This window comes from Ambystoma mexicanum, chromosome 6q, assembly GCF_040938575.1.
Source record: "Ambystoma mexicanum isolate Mex_15411 chromosome 6q, UKY_AmexF1_1, whole genome shotgun sequence".
Classification (NCBI taxonomy): domain Eukaryota; kingdom Metazoa; phylum Chordata; class Amphibia; order Caudata; family Ambystomatidae; genus Ambystoma; species Ambystoma mexicanum.
In genome coordinates this window covers 614,628,508-614,650,796 of record NC_090937.1, presented here as the reverse complement: position 1 = coordinate 614,650,796, position 22,289 = coordinate 614,628,508, and the positions used below count along the sequence as shown (strand labels likewise).

At 44.1% G+C, this 22,289-nt stretch overlaps 1 protein-coding gene across 3 annotated transcripts in view; it reads left to right on the top strand.

The window, feature by feature from the left end:
• Positions 1-22,289, top strand: part of INTU (inturned planar cell polarity protein) — a 1,700,152-nt gene that overhangs the window by 1,519,565 nt on the left and 158,298 nt on the right. For all 3 annotated transcript variants that reach the window (XM_069631109.1, XM_069631111.1, XM_069631110.1), the window contains exon 13: positions 7,710-7,810. In XM_069631109.1, coding sequence (XP_069487210.1) covers positions 7,710-7,810 — 101 coding nt within the window. The remainder of the gene's footprint in view (positions 1-7,709; positions 7,811-22,289) is intronic.

The window sequence follows — 22,289 nt, the reverse complement described above, 5'->3', positions numbered from 1 at the left end:
TGGACCACTTCTCCTCTATCTATTACTCTTTGTGAGCAGTGTTAAGGTGAATTATGTGCTTGAGGATTTGTAGCTGTACAATGTTAGGTCCTGGATCTGATAGGAAAAGATGTGAAGGCCATAAAAGAGCTGGGTTGTGGCGGGAGAATAGCCCATGGTGGTAGTCCAGGCAAAGGAGATTCAGGTATGGTATGGTAGACACATGGTAAATAATCTGTGTTGGGAGACTTCAGGCAGATACTATGGTACATCATCCAGTCCTGAATGTGTTTGAGGCAGAATGAAATACACAGTGAGTCCAGGACCATGTTACTCATGTTACCCACATTGAAAGCAATTTGGATGTCATCAGCATACATTTAAAAGAAGGATGAGATGTTAGGATGAGGTTTAAGGCATGCATTCTAAAGTCTGGGAGAAAGGATGAGCCATCAGAACTCCACAAGTGTAAGTGCTGGAGAGGAAACAGTCAACCCTAACCTGTAATTCACGGTCCAGCAGGAAAGAAGACATTCACTTGAGCGCATGTCTTTTGATACAAAGGATCTTTCCAACCTTTATGGGAGGGTGTGGAGGTTAACCCATGTGCAATTAAATCCAATATGTGCCACCCACAGCTGTCATGGTGCCCAACCCCCATTTGTTACGCAAAGAGCCTCCGGGAAGAGAATTGGAACCAGACATTTGCACCTGTGCCTGTATAAAGTGGGCATTTGGGCTCCTAAAGTCTGATTTTGGTACCTGCATCGCACAGGCATTGTGCTGCAGGACTTCTTTGGGAAGATTGGTAAGATTGTCATCCTATGCTGCATTCTCATGTTTTTTCAAAAACAGTCAGCAGTTGGTGCATTTTTAATGAATTTTTAATGAATCAAAGTATTGTGCGGTACCTTTTCCCCCCAGTGCAGATGACGCACTAAAACCCTACTTAGAGTCTCTTCCCAGATGGCCAGGAGAGGGCAGATGCTTTCTGATCCCAATCCTGGGGCTGGTGTACTGTGGAAGGATCATCTGGTTGGAGATCCGGCCAAGGGAGGTGGGGGGGGGGGGTGGAGTATTGCATGGTGACTTGTGAGAAACCTAAGGGTGTTATCCCGATAAGACCCTGAGAATCCCTTATTCAGGTGGCCAGGGAAGGGCTGGCACTCTCACATCCCAACCCTGGGGGGTGGATAAGCGAGGGACGAAAGGGTAAGAGGACAAGGAGGACGAAGTACCTCAGGCTTTTATAGGCTGTTCCAAATCAACCTCCCTTCTGCCCAATTAATCTCCCTTAAAACACCAACCCAAACCCTGTTGCAGCGAGAAACTACATCTACCAGAATCCCTATTTTCCGGTTGCCTACCTGAATACTCTGCCATTCTTCTCTCCGTCCCTCTGATTATTATTTCCCGAACTCCCCATCTGCTTTAACCAAACACCACTGTTAACACAATCCCCCCTATTCATTGCACAAAAATAATCCCTGTTCTTCCCTCGACAAACCTTCAAACTATTATTTTACAGATTTTTCCCATTCATTTCACAAAACCTACAAATCTCACCCTTCCGAGTTTACCAACCCCCCTAGGACGAGGGTTAACACACTAGGAGGTAGAAAGAATGCCCAGGGGAATACGAGGGATATAAGTCCTTATGAAAGCCCACCAGGGTGTCCCAGTTTTGAAGCAAGATGGACTAACACCAGAACCGTAAACCTGACATGTCCGAACACAAGGGTCGGGCAGAGTCAGGCAATTGCTGATAACTACACACACCTGACTGCCCTTTCTCTTCCCCTTAGGGATAAAAGGCAAAGCACAAGAGCACTCTCCGAGCAAGGCAGAACGCATGAGGAAGTAGCCATTCCAGGACGGCAGTTCAAACGGAGGAGAAAGGCTGTGGAAAGCGAAAGGACAACAAGGAGGGAATTGCCATTGCCCTTTTCAATCCAGAGCCACAAAGCCTTCGATAAAAGAACAGTAAGACCGGGAATTGCATTGGGGCGATTGGTGTGACAAATGTCAACGGTACACAGGGCCCTCCCGCACTGATAGCCAGGGCGAGGAAAAGAGCTTGCCACCATGGTTCCGTCCTTGACTCCCAACAAAAGAAAAGCGGAGTTCAGCACAGCCGGTGAGTCAGAGGAAACTGATAGTGGACCGAACTGTGTTACTCTTAAATTTGCTGTGGCAATATTTCCGTAAAAGAAAGGAAGATAATAGACAAAGGTCTTTTGTGAACAACCAAGGTGTTAGGATCTGTACAGCACAAGTGGGCGCTCATTCAAAAGACTCTAACGAATACCCTGCTCCCGAACAAGGAGGATATGTGGAAGTGAGAAAAACTACAAAAACTAAGAGGCCCTAGGGGAGGCCGGCGTGAGAAGTCAAAGTGGTCATAACAGGGTCAAACCAAACCCCTTATAGAGTTGAAAGCCTTTGACACATTGTGAAAAGGAAGTGGACTGTGTTACTGAGGGCAATTTTGATAGCGTGAAACCTACACTTGCCAAAGAATCACAGAGTGACCCAGTGAGACGTAACCTGCCCTTCAGAAGTATCTTTGTGAATTGGCAAATGCCTTGGTAGGCAGGTGAAGGAAGGTTTGAGCCTGAACGAGGGGGACCTAAGTAAAGTGGAGATGGTAACCTGGAGGATTGTTTAAACCGACATTAAGATTCCTGAATATTACAAGATGATGATATTGTGAATTGAAAAGCTAAATGAACTGCATTGTGGTGACAAACGTTAACCAGACTGAGGGATGTACACAGTGAGTTGTTGGTCTGAGCATGATTGAGGGAGGCTGACCTGGTAAAGGTGATCAGAGCCCGGCTGAGGGGGATCCTCAGGTGGAGAGTAATCGGCCGACGTGAAGATTAATAGAAGGAACTTTTGTTTGTTGTTTGTGATACATCAGGACCTCTGAAGCAAGAGACTTCACATAAAAGAGACATGGTCACAGAAGGAACTGATCTAGGAAAAAGGAACTGTAAACTCAGCCAGAGAAGCCCAGAAGTGTGGTGTGCTCAAGAGTCCCGCCTTTTCCTGTGCTTCAATCTTTGGCAAGGGAAACCCCGGCCATAACATCCTGACTTATCATTTTGAGAACACTTCTTTCTTTCTTTGTGAACATTATCCCACACTATTTTGTAGCATAGCGGTAAGGATTGGCAATAGGTTATTCTTACTATAGGTCCTTTTTATTTGACTAGACTCCACTAGGTCTGTATTATTATTATTTGATGGTCGTAGCTTGCACCCATCTTAGATTTAGGTTTAGATTAGGCGTTTATTTCACCCATTTTTACAGTTTAATAAACACCCTTGAACTGTGATCACGTGTGTCTGTCTTGCTTTGATACCATGCCTTCCTTACAGACATGTATGATTTCTTGGAAGATAAGAAAATCCTTCTTAAAGAAATTATAGCTTCTTGTCATTCAGATGAATGGCAACCTAGGAAAAATGTTAAAATCACAGAGCCATTCTTTTGTACCCCTAAAAATCCATGTCCTCTCCAATATCAAAGATATTGCATTAGGAACAATAACCATGCAACCTTTTTGTCCCTTCTGTCTCTAAAAGGGTTAAACCTTATAAGTCTTCCCTTAATAAAGCCTGGGGAATATAAAACATGTTTACCTCTTTTCAAGAAGTAGGGGGATCACATTTTCTAACTATAAGTCCCAGAATTCTTCAGGGACTGTGACGAAGAAGAAGAAGGCTAAAGAGGCAGACAGGAGTCCAGGTCAGGCAGGCAAGCCTAATGACTCTAAACAAGGTCAGGCAATTAAGCCTAAGGGTCTGCATCTGAACCTGATCAGCCCACCTGAGGGTCATAAAAGGCTGCCTGAGAGAGGAGCAGTAGAAAGAAGCTGTGGTAGGAGCGGGAAGGTCGGAAGTCGTAGAAGCAGAGGAAGCAGAGCACTAAGCCAGCAGAACCCAAGGAAGTGTGACCATAACAGTGACACCAGATTAGAGAGGCACATCTCACTTGCAATTTCTGAGTTGGTCCTGTGCTCACAAACCTTGAATAGCTGTGGCAGCACTGGAGAGAAAAGAAAGCAGCAGGCAGTCTTTCCAGGTGCCCCTCATTGCTGTGTGTGCATAGCTGAAGTTGCAGTTGACCCTAAGGCCCATGTGCAGAGTCAAGCCGAGGGAAACTAGATAGTGTGAAGCTCCTTATTGAGGCCGCATCACAGACACCTATGCAGCAGGGGGTGTGTGGATCCCAGGAGTGCCCGTAGTAGTATCAGGAGAAGCAGCAAAGGCGGGAAGCCGCCGCAGCCCGCAATCTTTATAATTGGGAGTCAGAATAGGAAACTCTGTACTCTTGAGAAGCAGAAGTTCCTTGCTGGTAACTGTATCCAGCTTTCAGTTGTACTTTCCTTGAGTTATAAGCAAGCGAGAATCAGCCGTAGAAGTGGGAAGTCTTGTAATAATGGCGTAGGCAACACAAGCTATCCTGAAATGCTTGTGTGTGATGAAAAGCCTTTCTTTCCCGAAGAGCAGTAATACTTTGTTGCTGAGTGAACGCGTGTCTCTGATTAACACAGAGAAAGCTGCCGGAAGCCTAAATAAAGCGAAACTGATTTTCCTGAAGGGTTGCAAGTATTGCTAAAGGGACCATGTGTATGAGACAATTTTTCCTTGCGCCTTAGAGGCTGACTGCTGACTGAAAGGTGGGAACTTGCCTTTTTTGAAGTGTCAGTTCAATACTGAAGCGCAGTCCCATGTGGCTAATTTTGGTTTCCATTGAAGACACATATTTTGCAATACATCAAAGGCTGAAGCAGCAGAATAAAGAAGTAGTAGTAGTCGAAAATAGCAACAAGTGTGGCCCAAGCCCATAGAGGGATCTCTATGAATGCCACATCCCATGCATGCAAGAATTGTACACTGGTGTTTTGAAGCTGATGAATGTGTTATTACCCAAGATTATTCATCCAAAGTTGGGAGAATGGCACAACCCCTTTGGGGTAACTACTGAAGACCAGGTGTATATAAAGCTGTGGAAGAGAGCTGGGTACTTGTTCATCAAAGTTGTTTTATATTTCCGTGGCAAAGGCTGTCTAGAAATTGAGAAGTAGTCTAGAAGCCCAAAGCAGAGTCTATTGGAGCTACAAGACGGGCAAAGAGGCTTCCCTTTCTGAGGATATAAAAAGAAGAGTGCCTTGCCAGCCTGTGGAGGTGGAAGACGTCTTGTAGCATTACCTAATTTTGAAGTTGCCATTGTAGCAGCACATTGCAAAGCAGTAGAAGGTGTAGTAACAGTAGCAAGACTGTGGATGTCAGTACTGTTGAAGTTAACTGTGGGGCCAAGGGAGCTGTTCTCACAATTACATTGCAGAAGGAAGTTGGTTGAGAGAGGAGTACATCTCAAGAACATCCTGACAATTGAACATAAAGCACTGCAGCATCTAGAAGTGAAGAAGTTGTTGGCAAAGTGGAAGAAGATACTTTTGCCAATGTCATCTCTTCTTTCTTATAAGGAAGCCATCCAAGAAACTCCATTGGTGCTGTTAATTCTTTGTGGAACTGTAAAGCAGGAAGTCTTTCACAAAACAAAGAAGAGACTTTGACCAGTGGATTTTATTTGTGTAAACCTTTTGTTTCTTTGGAACTTTTCAAGACGTTGGTTGAGACTTTTTGTTACTTGGAGAAAATTGACTTTTGGACACTCTTCGGGGAGCAAGATCTTCCCAGGAATACGGGAGGTTATCCAAGGCACTGGGTGTTTGGTAGCCTTTTAGTAATGTTTTATTTATGTTGTTTGAATGTTGATATTGTTTAGGGTGAGGGTTCGTTTTGTGAATGCTACAAGGTTTTCCCATAGATCTTAGAATATGAAGGGAATCTCTGGTAGAGTAGGTTTAGTTAATTATTTGGTGTATAATAGAAAGGAAAATCCTGATTTACAAAAACTCAATACAATCGTGAGTCTCACATTACTAACCCTCACATTACACACTGTGTAGAAGTAGAAAGTAGAAGCTGCTATCCTATAGGCGTTTTCCTGGTTGTGGCTTTTTTACAGTGTAGTTGGAGGTAATTAACATTGGGGGTGTGGTATTCAAATGGGGAATCTAAATTCAGGTGTGAAGAGTTCATTTTTTTACCTGGCAGCTAATTAGTATGGGGTAGAATATTTAAATGTGGAAAGTCAATGCAGGTGTTAGTAGTTATTTGCTGTTTTTATCAGGCAGGGAAATTCAGGGGCAAATTTAGAAGTTTTAAAATGAAATAGGATATTTTTATTGAGGTTTTCTACCGGCGCATTGCAGCGTTTCTTATACATACTATCTGAGCGATCCTTTTGGTGAGGGGGTGGGGCCATGTCAGGCATGCATGGCAACGCGACAATATGACTTGCTGGTGATGGTGCGAGATTGGACGTGGGCGCATGAGGGAAGTGACGATGGAAGCAGCAATTAATTTGCAAGCTATAATTGCAGCGGAGGTAAGCAGCAGTTAATTTTTCCTGGCTATATTAAATATGCGGGCTATACCAATTTGTATAGCCCCACAGATTTACCAGTCGGGCTTTTGGAAACACCAGAAGGGTGTTCTAATTATTGTTACTGCATGATATGCGGTAAATGCATAGTAGTTCAATGTACACTAATGCAGCATGCAGCAATACTGTTTTTAATAAAACTAGGAGACTTGATTGGTCTATTAATCAATCCAGTTTTGTTTTCAGGAGTCTAAATATAGGGCTTATGTTTTCTTCTCGGTTGAATGGATAAAAGCACTTACCTTTTGAGCCACAATTGTGATATTTGAAAACAACAAAGTTGGAGAACAATAATATCCTGGTAGCTTGCATTGGTAGTAGGAATATTTTGGTAGAGAGAAAGTGGTACAAATTCATACACATTTCAGCTATTAAAATTACATTCTGCCTTGAAAAATGGGTCTGTTCCTGCAAATCTGGGTAAATATGCTTCTTGTTTGTATGAGTCACCTTATCTGTAATCCTTATAGGTCACGGAATATCTTTCTTGTGAACTCTTTGCAGTCTTAAACCAGCAAGGTGCCAAATTTGTTCAGTTTGTTATTTCTTATATCTGTGCCACATCAATGGGGCCAGCTATCCCCATCCCATATTTACTGTCCGAGTGAGGTTTAAAACAAACCTTAAGCAAGCTTTAGTGTTGCCTTCTTGCCCGCTGTGACACTTCCTGAAAATTTGGTCCTAAATCTCTTTACCCAGATTTCAGTTTGGCACTCCTTCCAGATGATGAGTCCAGTTGATAGCTGGTTTAAGTGCTATGGGACATATTCCTTAGAAGGTGCAATGGTGAGTACAGAATCCACGCCAAATCTATACCAAAGCCTTTTGAAAAGGAACTTCGTTGAAGTTTAAAAATATGAACTCAATCGCCAGAGTTGAAGGTTTTTCCAAGTAAGAAAAATGAAGCCTGTCGGTCCCCTTTCATTTGTTTTTGTAGAATTATTTTTAATTGAAATTGGAATGGTGCTGAATGTTTTATGAATTGTTACTCTTCACATGCACTTATAAAACAGTGCCATCATGACTTTTATCTTCCTTCAGTTTCCTTCCAAACAATCAAACTTTATTTTATAAATTGGGGAATGGAGTGAAGAGGCAGGTGGAACACTGGACTGTTTTTGTTTATAAAAACATTTTCAATTTAATATTCCTAGGATTGGTTTGTGCTAGCTAATTTCTCTGTACCTTCTGTCATTTTGCTTTGCAGGTTGCCAGAAAGAAACCTACCCTTCCCAATCCTTTTAATTTAGGTGGTACAAAGAAGAGCCTTTCAGAGAAGGAAACAGAAGATCTCTTCAATACTATGAAGTAAGCTGAATCCAGATGTTCATTGTGTTCACAATACTATACAACATAATAACATGAATACAGTTACATCACAGGAACCCTACACCATGTGTATAATGTAACTTGCTCTGGGCTTCATCACGAGTTGGTCGGTAGCCCTTAAATGCAAAATGCAGCGGTAATGGCGTTACCGCCGCATATAAGGGTCTGCCTGGCCACAAGTCTGGCGTGTTTACCCCCAGCTCAGATCTGGGGGGAAACACGCCGGGAAAATGCCAATTGTTTGGCGCATTTACCACCAGTGGTATTACCACTGAAAATTCCCCATTGGGTCCATCGGACCCAATGGGGAATGGGGAGTAACGGTTAGCACCCAACCGGTGATGCAGTGTAATCCCGCCGGGCGGGTGGGCATTGACGCAAATAAAGTTGAGCAGTATCCCACTCTGGATACCGCCCAACTCGTGATGAGGCCCTCTATATTTTGTATACATGAGAAAAGAATATGGTGACCTTTTCCCCTGACACCCATCCCCAATCTTGTTGCTGATTAAAAATTCTGTGATGAGTTTGAAATCCATATATCTGCACTGGAGTGGAAAGCCGGTCAGATAGCACAGCGAGTAGAAATTCCACACGTCGATTTACTGATACATTGATGAAATATATAACCTTTGTATGCTTTCTTTGATAGAGCCATATGGAGTGCATTGTTATAATATAGGAAGACGACCAGAATGTATTGCTAGCTGTGGAATAAAGTGATATGTTCAAATTACCTGAAGTTAAAAAATGCTTATTTTACATTCCTATATAGCCTGTAAGGTAGAAGCAAAACTTGATTCAGAAGTTTCATCTGTCTGGACTGAGTGAGCCTCAACCAAGTGGTCTCTCTGGAGTGCAAACATTGCATCCAGGGGGGATGGATGACATTACAATGACCTGCAGGATCCCCACCCACCTTCGGAGCCTTTGCAAGGGCACCACATTTAATCTCTTTTCTTCAGAAGCTTGCATTGCCTATCTTTTTCTCAGGAGGGTGGGTCACTGGACTTGACTGCGCCAGCCCGATGTTGTCTGCTTCTTGAGAGCCCTTACATCTTACATCGGTTGACTTCACTGATATAGCCACACAGCTGTAAATCGAATGTTCAGTGGCACTTTTTTGACAGACAACGCTGTATACCCTCTTGCTACTGTCACAAACCATACAATCATTTGTAACTTCAATGCATGGTGTAGCTGTCACAGTACTGCAGTGTTTCCTGCTGCAGTGTTGCATCCCCAGTTATAGCGGTGCGGTAGAGGTGGCCATCTATTGCTTTGCCAGCCCCTAGACCAAATATTGCATTTTTCCGGCCATGTCCTTGGTACTTAAGTGGTTAAACATAGTTTTCTCACAAATTTCCAGATCCTTCACTTTTAATGACGGATAACGAGCATTGGGCCCATCTAGATCTGCGTTTTCTCTGTCTGCTCCAAACTGTAGTCCTATCTTATTTTCCACCTCTCTCTGCCGACACCGCTATTAATTCAATGACTCAAACCTTTTTTTTTTTATTCTGTTCCTAAATTTGCCTCATCTACCCCACCTAGAAGGTCCATGTATTTACCACCCATTCTGTGAAGAATGCCCTTCTGCTACTTATAAGGCTCTCTAGAACTGGTTTTGTTTCATGAACCCTTATTTTAAAACTATGCCTTCCCTTCACATACCTAGTGAATGGGTCCTAAGAAGTACCTGAAGAGTGAAATACTGGTTAAGAAAATACTTTTTAGGGGCTACTTTACAGGAGGGAGCCAACATAAAGAATGGGGAAATGCAAAAGTACAATTTGTCAGTATGAATGATTCTCCTTGTACTAAGTGTTTATTTGGGGGGTGAGGGGGTACAGTGTTTGCCGTGTGGGTGTACATTGTATAAATGAATGTAGCATTAGAGTGTACCATATGAGTGATGTGCCTTACATTTACTACATGTAGGCAATAGTTTTCATACTTATAGTAGCGTACATGTACAAAATGTACATCTTTAACACGTACCAATACACTTCATATAGAAGCTGTACATTGATTCTGAGTGTGTGTCGCAATAGCATGTGTTGTAAGAACATGGAGCCTAAGTGTGTGTGGTGAAAGAGCTTGTTGTGTAGTAGCGTGTGTCGTAGGAACATGTAGTGTAACTGAGTGTCGTAGGGGCATGTGTTGTAAGTGAGTGTATGTTAAGTGTGTCGCAAAAACGCTTATTCTAGGGGCACTTGTCATAGGAGTGTGTGTCGTAGGACTGTATGGTGTAAGGCATATGAGCGTTTAGTTTGTTAGTGTCTAGCATGTTATTGTATTGCACATAAGTAGTGTATGAGTGTTTGGTATAAAGTCATAAAATGCACTTGTGTGTACTTGTAAAAAATGCACATTTCCCACATGTACATATAATTGGAATATAATGTGCATTCATTATACTATTGTATTATGTACCTCCTATATGTATAAAAGCGCACATTAAAGTGAGCTGTAACTTTGATGTGAGTTATCAATAGTCTAAGAGGCTCAAATGAGTTTTACATTGAGTACGTGTATGCAATTTAAATCTCCTATATATTTTATATACATATGAAAACTGACATCAAAGTGAGTGCTAACTTTGATGTGAGTTTACAATGTCCAATAGCGTACATTGTGTAATTCACATTTTCAGCACATACGTTTACAGTTTGTATAAACGATACACATTCATTCTGCTAATGCATCATATATAGATACATATTAAAAATGTTATCTCATTGTCCAGCTCGATTTTTTTGTTCTTTTTCATTGCAGCAACTCATGATAAAATCTAGTTATAGGCCCATAATCTTGAAAATCTTAATGGCCAATTTTGAGATATTTGGCCCAGAAAAATACTTTTTTCACTATGACAAAACCATATAAAATGGCTTTCAAAATGTGATCAAAAATTGAAAAATTCCCAACATTTACATGTAAGTGCGGCTACCTCAAAATGTTACTGTTGCATATTTTCACATTTTTTTCAGGGAAGGGTTCAAGAGTTATTAAAATTATTTTCTGAAGCTCCATAGAAGATTTGTCTCAACCTTAACTATGCCATGTGCTAGCTAGCGTGGTGGAATAGCGTGCATGCGTTTTTGTGTATAGAGAGAGAGAGAGAGACAGAGAGAGAGAGACGACCCGCATCTCTACTCCTGTGATAATCTACCTGATCGTTTCTCAGTCCACCTCCCGCTACCATGTTCAGTTGCCCTGGTCCTCTAGAACCTACATATGCTAACTAATTGAACCCCATTTCTCTCTATTGTTCCTTTATTTTTCTTAGCTCTTCCTTCACAAAATACTCCCATAGGTGGAGGAGCTGGAGGCTGAGATGGAATCTGAGCTCGAAGTCGACCTATAAAAGACTCTCAATCAAGGGACGTGTAATGATAACATTTGATGAAAAACAATGATCCCAAACAAGAAAGATGCTAAAAATAAAAACCTGCCAAATAGTCACTGAGATCCTTAAGAAAGGCAGTGGAAACATGGCAAGTAAAAAGAGTGAACAAGGGGTAAACAACATCAACAAAAGTGACTACAACCCTTTCAAATGATATTGTCATCACACGACCCCTAAAACATACCACGGTAAACAGTAAAACAGCAGAAAATACAATTGAAAGATTGTACAGTTGGCCTTAAAATGCATGGCACATAAATACTACATGGTGATTTTCGAAAACACTGCTCTGCAAACAACATGACACAAAGCCTTCAGTGTGCCAAAAGCCATTGTGGTGAACAAAAGACACATGACACAGAGATTGCTGGGTGCCAAAGGTATTCTTGGTGCGAAATAAACAGGTTCTACAGAAAATGAAGGCACGGAAATGCTTGAACAAAGAAATCCTACTCCAGAAACAGTGCACGTGATGCCAAAACTACACAGGAGGAATTATTCTCGAAAGAGTTCTTAATACAAAAACAAGGGTCGGTAAAGGAGCTAAAATGTCTCCAACCTACTCTTAGGCTTTCTTGGATATTAACCATGAGAAAGAGATGCCAGCTCTAAAGAAAGATATGATTTTTTTTAGCAAGCATTGTGCAGTGGTTCAAAAGGCAAAAGCTCACAATCAACCATCAATTATCTTTAAACTACCATACTGTGCAAAATACTACCTTGCTCCTTGTACAGGAGAAGGGTAAGGCCACTTCCCTGAGGGACAATATCATTTCCAGGATGAGGCAGTGTGTGCCTTGGGTGTTTATATAATGGACTATTATATATGTTATTATACTAGCGATACTTAGCCACCTTTTATGACAACCAAACTAAATATCATGTCATCATTAACAGGGCAGCAAATAGGTTTAAGCTCAATACAGAGTAGGATGAAGACAACAATGACATTTTGATGGAAACACTTAAAGGTATTCCACAAACTATTCTCGTAATGTGTCACCGCACCTAGGAAAAGATGGGGCAAACCATAATCTACCTCTGTGCCACAAATTGATCTGGAGTGTAAATGTATTCATGCTTTGGGGAGCAGAATGGCCACCACAGCAGCATACAATATACGTATTGCAGTTCACATTCATATCAGGCGAAATATGATCATACAAAGGGGGATAAAATTAAACCCTCATTAAAATGTTCCTAGAAGAAGCCTATGCACAGACACTGGCCTTTCTGTGGCATGGACCAGTTTAATTAAATACTATGATCAAAATGAGCTTAGATAAATCGGAAACTGCAGGCAGGTGACCATGGGTTTGGTCATTAAGAGGTACTCCTGGCTCAGTGCTACAGGTTTTGGTCCCAGAACACAGGCACGTTTTATAAATGCACCTTTTGATGAGAGACCACATTTGGTAAATCAATGGATGAAGCTATAGAAAAAGTAAGAGGGGAATGAGTAGAAAGGGAAGCGCAGCAATCAGAAAAGGCTACAGAAGCCAGCCATCAACAAGCTACCAACAGCCCTTTCTGGAACAGTCGCCTTTATGGGCCGTGTGGTGGCATGTAATTGTGTGTTGTGGAGGCATAAAGTAATGGTGCAGAGTTGGTGTGTGGAGGTGTGCCGTGGTGTTGAGGAGTAGTTGTGTTGATGTGTGTCGTGGTGTGCTGTGCAGGTGGTACTGTGGAGTGATAATGTGGAGTGAAGGGGGGTGTAAAGTAGGGGTGTCACAAGGTGGATTGTGCTGCAGTGTTGGAGAGATGTGGAGTGGGAGCGTGGGGTGGAATGATGATATGATGTGTGGAGGAGTGGTGACAATGTCTTGAGGTGGTGATTGGTATGTTGGTGTAAAGTGGTAAAGTGTGTTGGTGGAGTCAGGTGAAATGGGGGTGCAGTGAGGGTGTGGAGTGTGAACAGGGTGTAGTGTGATGGTGGGCTGTGGTGGTGTGGAGTGGTAGTGTAGGGTTGGTATGTTAGGTGGTATAGAGTGGAGTGCAGTGGTGGTGTGGTGGCTTATTTGAGATAGTGGTATGATGTGCTATAGCAAACAGTGAGCTAACTGGAAAAAACTGTGGGCCATGTGGCCCTGCCTGCACCTAATTGCCATGCACCATTCCTAGCAGGGGGGACAGGTTTGAGGGGATTTCCTGACTTAGATATTTGCAAAAAATCAAAGATCATTTTAGGAGCATGATAACGACAGCACAATTATATATTTGAAATATAACTGATAATGATTCATGCATGAAACCTGTCTCAGCAAATAATGCATACTGGTCTCTTTTATAATTTCATTTGTCGCAACACTCACCCTAACTTTAAAATGGCTGCCAATTGTTGGTATGCACGTACAGCATCCCAGCCAGGAAAAAAGTTTCAGGTTGCAGAAAAACCTATTTGAATACAATATTGGAGGAGTAGTTTGACGTTTGCTCCAAATACAGTGCATACCTTGTCTTAGTAAGGTCTGAAATATATTAGATACTGACATGTAGCAACACAGAAAGAGCAACAAATGTATTAATGTTGTGATTGCACAAGTCATAGATAGGGCAGTATTATAGGCTGTCTGGAATGTCTTGTGATTAGGGACAGGAGGAGCGGAGATGATGCCAATACATTTAAAACAATGCAGGGGTTCAGCTCGTGTGCGCCATGGAATCTGGGTTAATGAGGAAGCCTATTGTCTAATCAAAAGGGTTGGCCTTGCAGAGTTTCTTTAATTTGATCGCATCTGGTACAGGAGAGTGCACATCACGTGATGTTCCCAAATTTACAAGCTTATCGATAAGAACCCTCCAATCATATACCTGGGTTCGACAGTGATGATGTAGGGGACCACATGCTTAGGGGAATGGGGATAGTGTAGATGTAGGGTGAGATTAGCGTGTTCTTAGGTGGTAGCCAGTGAGGGTGATGGGATTATGTTGTACTCGTTAACGTCTTGAGATAAGACGAGCTCTGTGTCAGTTTGGTTCTACGGACCATCTGAGACATTTTTTTGCATGAAATAAACCTGGGTTTCCCTTGCAAAGCGGGGCAGTAATTATTTTGTCCTTTGCATTGTTTTTTTTAGTTTTTTTTTTAACCATTTTTATTTATTCATCGAAGGCTCAACCTGATACAAAAATGTAAGTTAAAGCAGTACATTTCCCCCCAACACGTATGCAAAAGAGCTGGTTTACCACCTGTTACAAACGGAATAGGTGCCTTCAAACATTTTAACATTTAACAATCATAATTTCCCCACCCACCTTCCCACCCTCCCGGATCCCCAAGAACTTAATCCCCGGCTTGGCATTACTTTGGCTCAGTGTCCGAGCGCCTTAGTCCGTTACGAGCCTTTAAAGTACCTGAATGTTTTTCAGAATTTGCAGCCTGTAAAAGTGGACTTCTCTTTCCTTTACATAGTCGTTGAAGGGTTCCCATGACTATACAAATTTTCGATATTTCCCCCCTTTAGGGCACTTATCTTCTCCATAGCCAGCACCCCCAGACCTTGACCCACCCACCACCAAGGTGCCGTTGGGCCTTCTTTAGTCTTCCACCTCTGGGCAAGTGTCATTCTTGCTGCTGATAGTAGGTGTGTAATCAGGGCGGCTTTATGACCGTAGGCCGGGTAAATGTCCTCTGCAACCGCTCCCAGTAGAATTACTTTAGGTGACATCAGTAGATCTGTTCCTATGATCTCCTTTAGAAGACCCAATATTTCCTTCCAGTATACTACTGCTTTTGGGCATGTCCACCACATATGGTAAAGGTCCCCCTTCTCCCCACATTGCCTCCAACAGTCCGGGGAGTACTTTACATTGATATTGTGTAGCCGGTTGGGGAACATATACCATCTGAAGACTAGCTTGTACGTTGATTTCTTAATCGCTGTGCACTTAGATGACTTGTGTGCTCTCAGCCAAATTCGGCTCCACTCCTCTTCCATAACTGTTTCACCCATCTCCTTCTCCCAATTGACCTTGTGCAAGAGTTTGTCTCCTATTTATGCATTATTCAATAATGTGTATAACCTTATTATTCCCTTTAGAATGATGCCCTCCTTCATGGTTAGTTCCAACCTGTTGCGCGTCTGGTTCCTGCCCTTTTCACCGCTGGATGCGAGATCCAGTGTCTACGTGTGTGTATCTATATCTTTCCCCCAACCCAAACATTTCCTTTCATTCTATGAAAGATCAGGGGCACCCTCTTGGTACATGTCTTTTAGGGTCAGTTTGTCCCCACCCGACCACCCCGCCCAAAATTTCTGCTGCAATCCCAGGGTAAAATCTGTATTACGCGCCAGAGGTGAGAGCGGAGCCAGTCCCCTACGTGTGTTCTTCATGCTCAGGGCTTTAACCCAGTTACGCACTGTCGCTCTGGTGGTTTTCAATCACTTCCCACTGCTTTCCCAGGCTCCCCTGGAGAGGAATTGTAACGCTGTCAATGGGATTGTCGTGGCCTCTTGAACCAACCCACACCAACCCTTCGAGATATCCTGCCACCTCCATTTAAGCACCGTGACTAGTTGACCCGCCAATATGTATCTCCCAATATCTGGGACCCACAACCCCCCCAGAAGGGGTGGACGAGTCGGGATCCTTCTTTGGACCCTGGGTCTCTTCTTTTGCCAGATGAAGGTGTATATAGCTTTTTGTAGCTCCTGAATTGCTCTGGGTGGAATTTCTGCCACATACAATAGACGAGGGAGAAGTGTCATTTTCACAGCCGCGATTCTCGCGAACCATGACAATTCTTGGGTCTCCCATCTCTTCAAATCCTCTTGTAATTGTTTCCATAGGGGAGTGATGTTTGCTTTGTACGGGCACCCCGGTTCCCTTGTTAGACTTACAGCTAGATATTCCAGTGTATCTGTTTCCTTTAGGTTGTAATCACCTCTCTCTCCTCTGTTATGTTTAGTGCTTTGGACTTGGAATAGTTTATTGCAAACCCTGACATGCTGCCAAACTCCTGGAGTTTCCGAATAACTCTGGGCAGCGTGGTTGAGCCGTTTTCCATGAAAAGCATTATGTCGTCCTCATATAGGGTGATTTTGTGCGTTATGTCCCCTCCTTTTACTCCTCTAATTCCCGGGTCCCTCCTAATTTGCACCGCAAAGGGTTCCATTGTCATAGCAAAGATGAGCAGGGAAAGGAGGCACCCCTGTCTTGTCCCCCTCCTTATGTTAACCTGTTGCGAACTTTGGTCGTTTATTATAAAGTTTGTCGAGGGGAGCTGGAAGTTCACTAACACCATCTTGCTTGGCAAAAACCAGCCCATAACCGAACCCCTCCAGGACCAGTTTTAGATATTCCTAGTCTAGGCTATCAGAGGCCCTTCTGGCGTCGAGCGCCGCTGTTGGGAACCGCTGTTTTGTTTTTGTCCCCAAATCAACGACATCGAGCGCACGCACATATTGGCCCTCATTAGGACCCTGGCGTTGGACCATGGTGCTAATAGCACCATGGTCCATGCCGGTAACTTACCGACTCCGCCATGGCGGAATGGGGAATTACCGCCCCATTCCGAGGTTGGCGGGGCGGTAATTCCCCATGCCGCCATGGCCCTTCCCCATTCCCATGTTTGCCCCATAGGGCTCAATGGGAATGGGGAAGGCGCTAAGTACGGTGCCGCAAAGTGCGGTACCGTACTTAGCACCAAGGTCCCTTTGCGGGTTGGTTTTTAACGCCTGCAAAAAGCAGGCGTTAAAATCTCCAACCCACAAAGGGACCTCGTAATCAGCCGTTAAGGGGTTAACGGCGCCACCACCTTTTACGGCGCCGTTAACCCCTTAACGCCAGGGTTGAAATGAGGGCCATTATCTTGTGTATGCCGACCTCTAATAAAGCCTGCCTGGTCCCTGTGTATAATATCGGGGAGAAGCCTCATCAGCCTGGTTGCCAATATTTTAGTGTATATTTTTGCGTCTGTATTTAAAAGTGCTATGGGGCGGTAACTGGAACAATCAGAGGGATCTTTGCCCGGCTTCAAGAGTAGAATGGTTGATGATTTTCCCCATATCAGACAAGACCGCCCCTTTTTCTGGTGTTGAAGAGAGACGTAAGAGGTGCTATCAGCTGCGTGTGGAATGTTTTATAGTAGGAAACCCCTAGCCCATCGGGACCTGGAGTTTTGTTTGACGGTAGTGCCTGTATCGCATCGCTTATTTCTTGGGCCATTATTACTCCCCCCAGTATCTCCCGGTCCTGTTATGTAATCTGCGGGAGTATCGTTGCTGCCAAATAAGCTTTCTGGTTAACCTGCTCAAAGAGTTCTGGTTTTAACAGGTCCTCGTGGAAATGGATCATTGTTTCTAGTTACTCCCTTTCTACAATGTGTGTTTTCCCTTGCTTATCCCCGAGACGTGCAATGTAGTTACGTGTTTTAATTTTCTTCAATTTAGCCGCAAGGAACTTGTTTGCCTTTCCTCCATGGATGTAGTACGATTGTTTGGTGTTCAGTAGAGTCTGGCCACTCTATCAGCCGTGTGATTTTCCAATTGCGCTCTAATTTTCCTCATCTCGCATAGCGTTGTTTGTCATTGGCGGGTCTTATGTTGGTTTTCGGCCTCTTTTAGTAGCCACTCCAACTTCTGTGTTACGAGGACCCTCTCCCTTTTGTAGGCCACCTCCTGCAAAATTAATTCACTGCGGACCGCCGCTTTCCCTGCGTCCCAAATTACCCTCCATTCAGTCTCTCCATTATCATTTTCCTTAAAGAAGTTATTTATGACCTCCTCCATGTCTGCTCTAAGTGCAACATCGCTTAGGATCACTTCCTTCAGTCTCCAATGTGGGCGTTGCCTACCTCTCACCCAGGTTGTCTCGAAACTTATCTGCACCGGCGTGTGGTCAGAGAGATACTGCGTGCCGATCTCGACCTTCGTGACATGGGTACCAGAGAGGATGAGATCAGGATCATATCAATCCTAGAGTAACCTTTGTGTACTGCAGAGTAATGCGTATATTCTCTAACTTCCTCCTGAAAGAACCGCCGGGTTACGATTACACCCAAGTCTCTAAAGAATTTCCCAAGAGCCTGCCTGTTTCTCTGGTCCGCAGATGTGTCTGGAAGCGTTTTGTCAAGGGATGGGTCCATCACACAGTTGAAATCGCCCCCTATGATTACCTGCCCCTGACACCACCCCCCAAGCCTCTGTAGTAATCCTATTATGTAAGTGTCCTGCTTTTTGTTGGGAACGTATAGGGCAACTATCGTGAAGCGCTGTCCCTTGATACTCCGTTTGACACCGAGGTACCTCCCCTTGGGGTCTCTGAGCAAATGTAACTTCTTAAACTCTAATTTGCGGTTAAGCAGTATAGCCATCTAGCCACCCCCTTGGACTTACTGCCACTTGATGCAAAGAATTGGTGTGGTAATGATCTATGTACCATCCTTTTCTCATCTTCCGGCAGGAGATGTCTCCTGCAGGATCCCTATAGCTGTTTGCATAGCTACCATTCTACCCAGGATGTCGCACCGTTTAGCTGGTGAGTTGAGTTCCTGTACATTAAGGGATGTTATTGTTATTTCCGCCATTGCAGTTTGGCCCATTGTTCCCTTCCTCTACCTTGCCCTGTCTCCTTCTGCGAACAACCAAATCCTCTTATCCTCCCCCACACCCCTACTTCGGTCCCAAAGCCAAAGGTTTTACCTCTGATTTCCCCCGTACCCCTTCCGCCAAACCCCTCCTGTCCCACCCCCCCCAAATTCAACCAGCCCCTTAGGTTCCATGTGGTCAGGGATCGAAATGATCCCCCCCCGGTGCTATCCCGGGCGTCGGATCACCAGTACCTCAGTGTCTTTCTCATGCCAGGATATTTCTATATTCTGATTAGGATTCCTCAATGGCATCTCCTCCTACCTCCGTGCAGGTCTATTTCTCTTAGGTCTTGCTGCTTATGATCTAGCAAGTCCGGGTGCAACATTAGATTTTGGCATAGTTCTGGTAATTGCGAGATCCTGTGTTCTGCTTTCTCGCTCAATCTTGATGTTTGTAGGGGCCCTGTATTTTTGAATCACGATTTGTTCTCCTTCTCCTTCGAGTATCCCACTCCCATGGGCTGGCCTGTTTATTATAGACGTTCCGAGTCGGCCCGGTGTCTGCCTTGTTCTGGTCCTCGTCCATGTGCAACAGTGCCAAGCCCTCCTAGCAGGTGCTGATTCTCCTTGATTTGCATTCCCAAGTGAAGGACAGCCCGAATGGATAGGCCCATCCGTATGTTATGTGTTTGGCTTTGTTAGGGAGAATTCTCATCTATGGCTGATTTCCCTCACCTAGTGAGTCCCCCAGCAGCTTTGCTGGACTTCTGGAGTTTATTTGTTTCCACTTGGTAAGAGTGAGAGCTTTTTCCCCACTCTTACCTGTGTTTTGCTATGTGTTTCTACCTGTTTTTGTGATTGTGGACTCTGAAGTACACCACTTCAGTAGCCCCCTTCTTTTTGTGTGTCACACAGCACCTTCAGTGCCGTGGCACAGGGTTGTCTTTGAGACTTCCCTCAACTCCATTTCTGAGGCGACTACCGTCCCCCAGAAAAGGGTAAAGTTACCATTAACTTTACTTAGTCAATCTACCACAGATCCAGTAAACCCCATCTTCCATGGAGTACTGGAAAGGGTTAATTTGTATCCCTTTTTATCTGTACCTCCTAGAGCATTGTTTCGCTTTTTTAACATTTAGACTTGGCTGGTGGCAGTGGTATCTACCCTAACTTTTCTACCGCGATTATATTGGATAAACGTGGTACTGTCTTGGCTATTATATTAGCCTCAAACATAAACCTGCTTGACCAAATCGTCTTTCTTTTGGCTCCGGTTGGGTTTATTCGCCATTTCTTTTTGTTAAAGTGCTTCTTGTGTCTTACTTTGCGTAGCAAACTAGGTTTGCCTTCTTTGTTCACTGTCTTTTGGCAGGCATCTGCTCAGAAGCCCTCCTCAAGGTGCCTGGGTGTCTAGGTGGGCTGAATGTGAGGGAGGGGTGTAGTCACCCCTGCACAGGGTATCCTAGGAAACCCAAGTCGCACTTTGTCATGATTGGCCAGGTTAGTTGTCCGGGCTGGACAACCCCCTGCTGGGTGATTGACAGCCAGGCTGTGTGAATGGGGGTTTTTCGCATAAAAGGCAGGTCTCTTTGGCTAGAAATCAGAGAGTTGCCACTGGAACTACAAGCAACCGAAGAGAAGCAGAGAGAACGACGGCTGCGGCAACTACCCTGTCCCGGTGAAGCCCTGCTGCAGTCCTGAGCTATCTTCCCTTCAACGACTCAGAGAAGATCCAGTCCGGAGTCTTCTTCCCTTGAGCTTGGTGGGGATAACCAGCTCATCTTCCACAGCCAGAGGATCCTCTTCCTTGGTCGAAATCGCTGCACGCTGCTGTAGTGGTCCGGATAGCCACCTGAAGAGCCTCTCCTGTTTTTAAGGAGCGCACCTTTTATTCCTTGTCGCTGCTGCCGGCTTAATCCCTGTGTGGTGCAGACCCCCTTCAGACGTCCTCCTTCACAACGAAGCTCCAGGAATTGTGGGTCTGCGGGAAACCAACAGAAACAACTGCCAGAGCACCAGCTGCACTATTGGAACAAGGTACTGTGTTCTACTTGAGGAAACTGGGTGAATCCCTTTTCTTCATTTCCAAGGCTTGACCTCGTCTTCCCTCCTTCTTATAACTTTTGCTTCCGAACATTGACAATATCGAAGTACTTTGGGCTACGTTGAATCGTGAAGTGTCTGACTGTGTGATCTTCGGCAACAGGCCCCGGTGTCTTTCGACCCTGGCTCTGGCCCTTTGACTTTTGAACTCCTGTCTCTGAGTGGTTCTTGATTCTGCCTGCCTAACCAAAATATTGCCTGTCATTTTTGCCTCCAACTCCCTCTGGGTATCTCAGGTGCTAAGTGTGTTTTTGCCCCAGTAGCATTTCATGTCACGGATACACGTTTATTTAGTAGACCGAACTGTCAAAAAGTGATCGCAATCGTATTCGTGGTAACGTGTTTTGTTCGTAACACCGGTTCATTCAAACACAGGGTACATACCTTGAGACTTACTGTACAAAGTGAATTGGTTAGTTGTAGTATATTTAACGTGTGGTTTTTATTTGAGTTTAATAGAAGTGTTGTGTTTATAATGAATGGTTTAAAAATAAATGTACTTATATTTTTTTACCTGAAACCTTGAGTCAGTGTTTGCTTGAGTCACAGTAATTGTGGTCCCTTTGTGTAATCTCTGCTACTGCTCATATACTCTTGAGATAAGCCTGGCTGCTCCGCCACTGCTACCACTCTGACATAGTAGTACACGGTTGTACCAAAGTTAAAACTTGTATTGCCACCTGTTGTCTTGTGTGTAGTGGTCCCTAAGGGCACTGCACAGGATTCTGCCTAACAGGCTTGCAAGGCTTTTGTGACCAGTTGCATAAGCCTGCGTTTATGGAGCGTTGTTAGAGCCAGGTCCTGATAAAGATGTATTTGGCCTCCATTAATCGTTAGGTCTGTATGCGATCTTGCAACCCTCAGTCCTCTTTATGACTGTAGGACGTCATGGCTACCAACACATCCCTGGGTTTTGCCCCCAGGTCTTGCCTTTTGGGCCCCACCCTGTGGAACCTGTCAAATTCAACTTTTTCTGGTTGAGTGTTGTTTAGCAGGTTGTTGAAGCACTGCTACATATGGGCCTTTAGCTCGCCATCCGCTACCATTTCCGGCAGGTCTTTAATCCTGATGTTGGACATATGTGAGCTATTTTTGAGATATTCGGCCTGAAGTTCTAAATTGTTCATTGCCCTAGCCACCTGGTCCAGCAGGATACTGTTTTGTTTTGCTTCCTCTGCCATTTGTGATAAAACCATTTTCAACTGTGTCCACTCTTTCCCCTATCTCAGTAACCTCTTTGCGCATCTCCTGAAGAGTGGATTTCAGCTCCTCCTTCATTTGTCCCATTTGAGTCTGGAAGGTGCATGTTAACCTGGCCTCCATTGCTTTCAGGCAATTTAAGAGTTCCTCCTTGTCAGCGGTCATTATGGGAGAGGTTGTGTTATCTGCCGCGTCGGTCAAGCTGTGTGTTG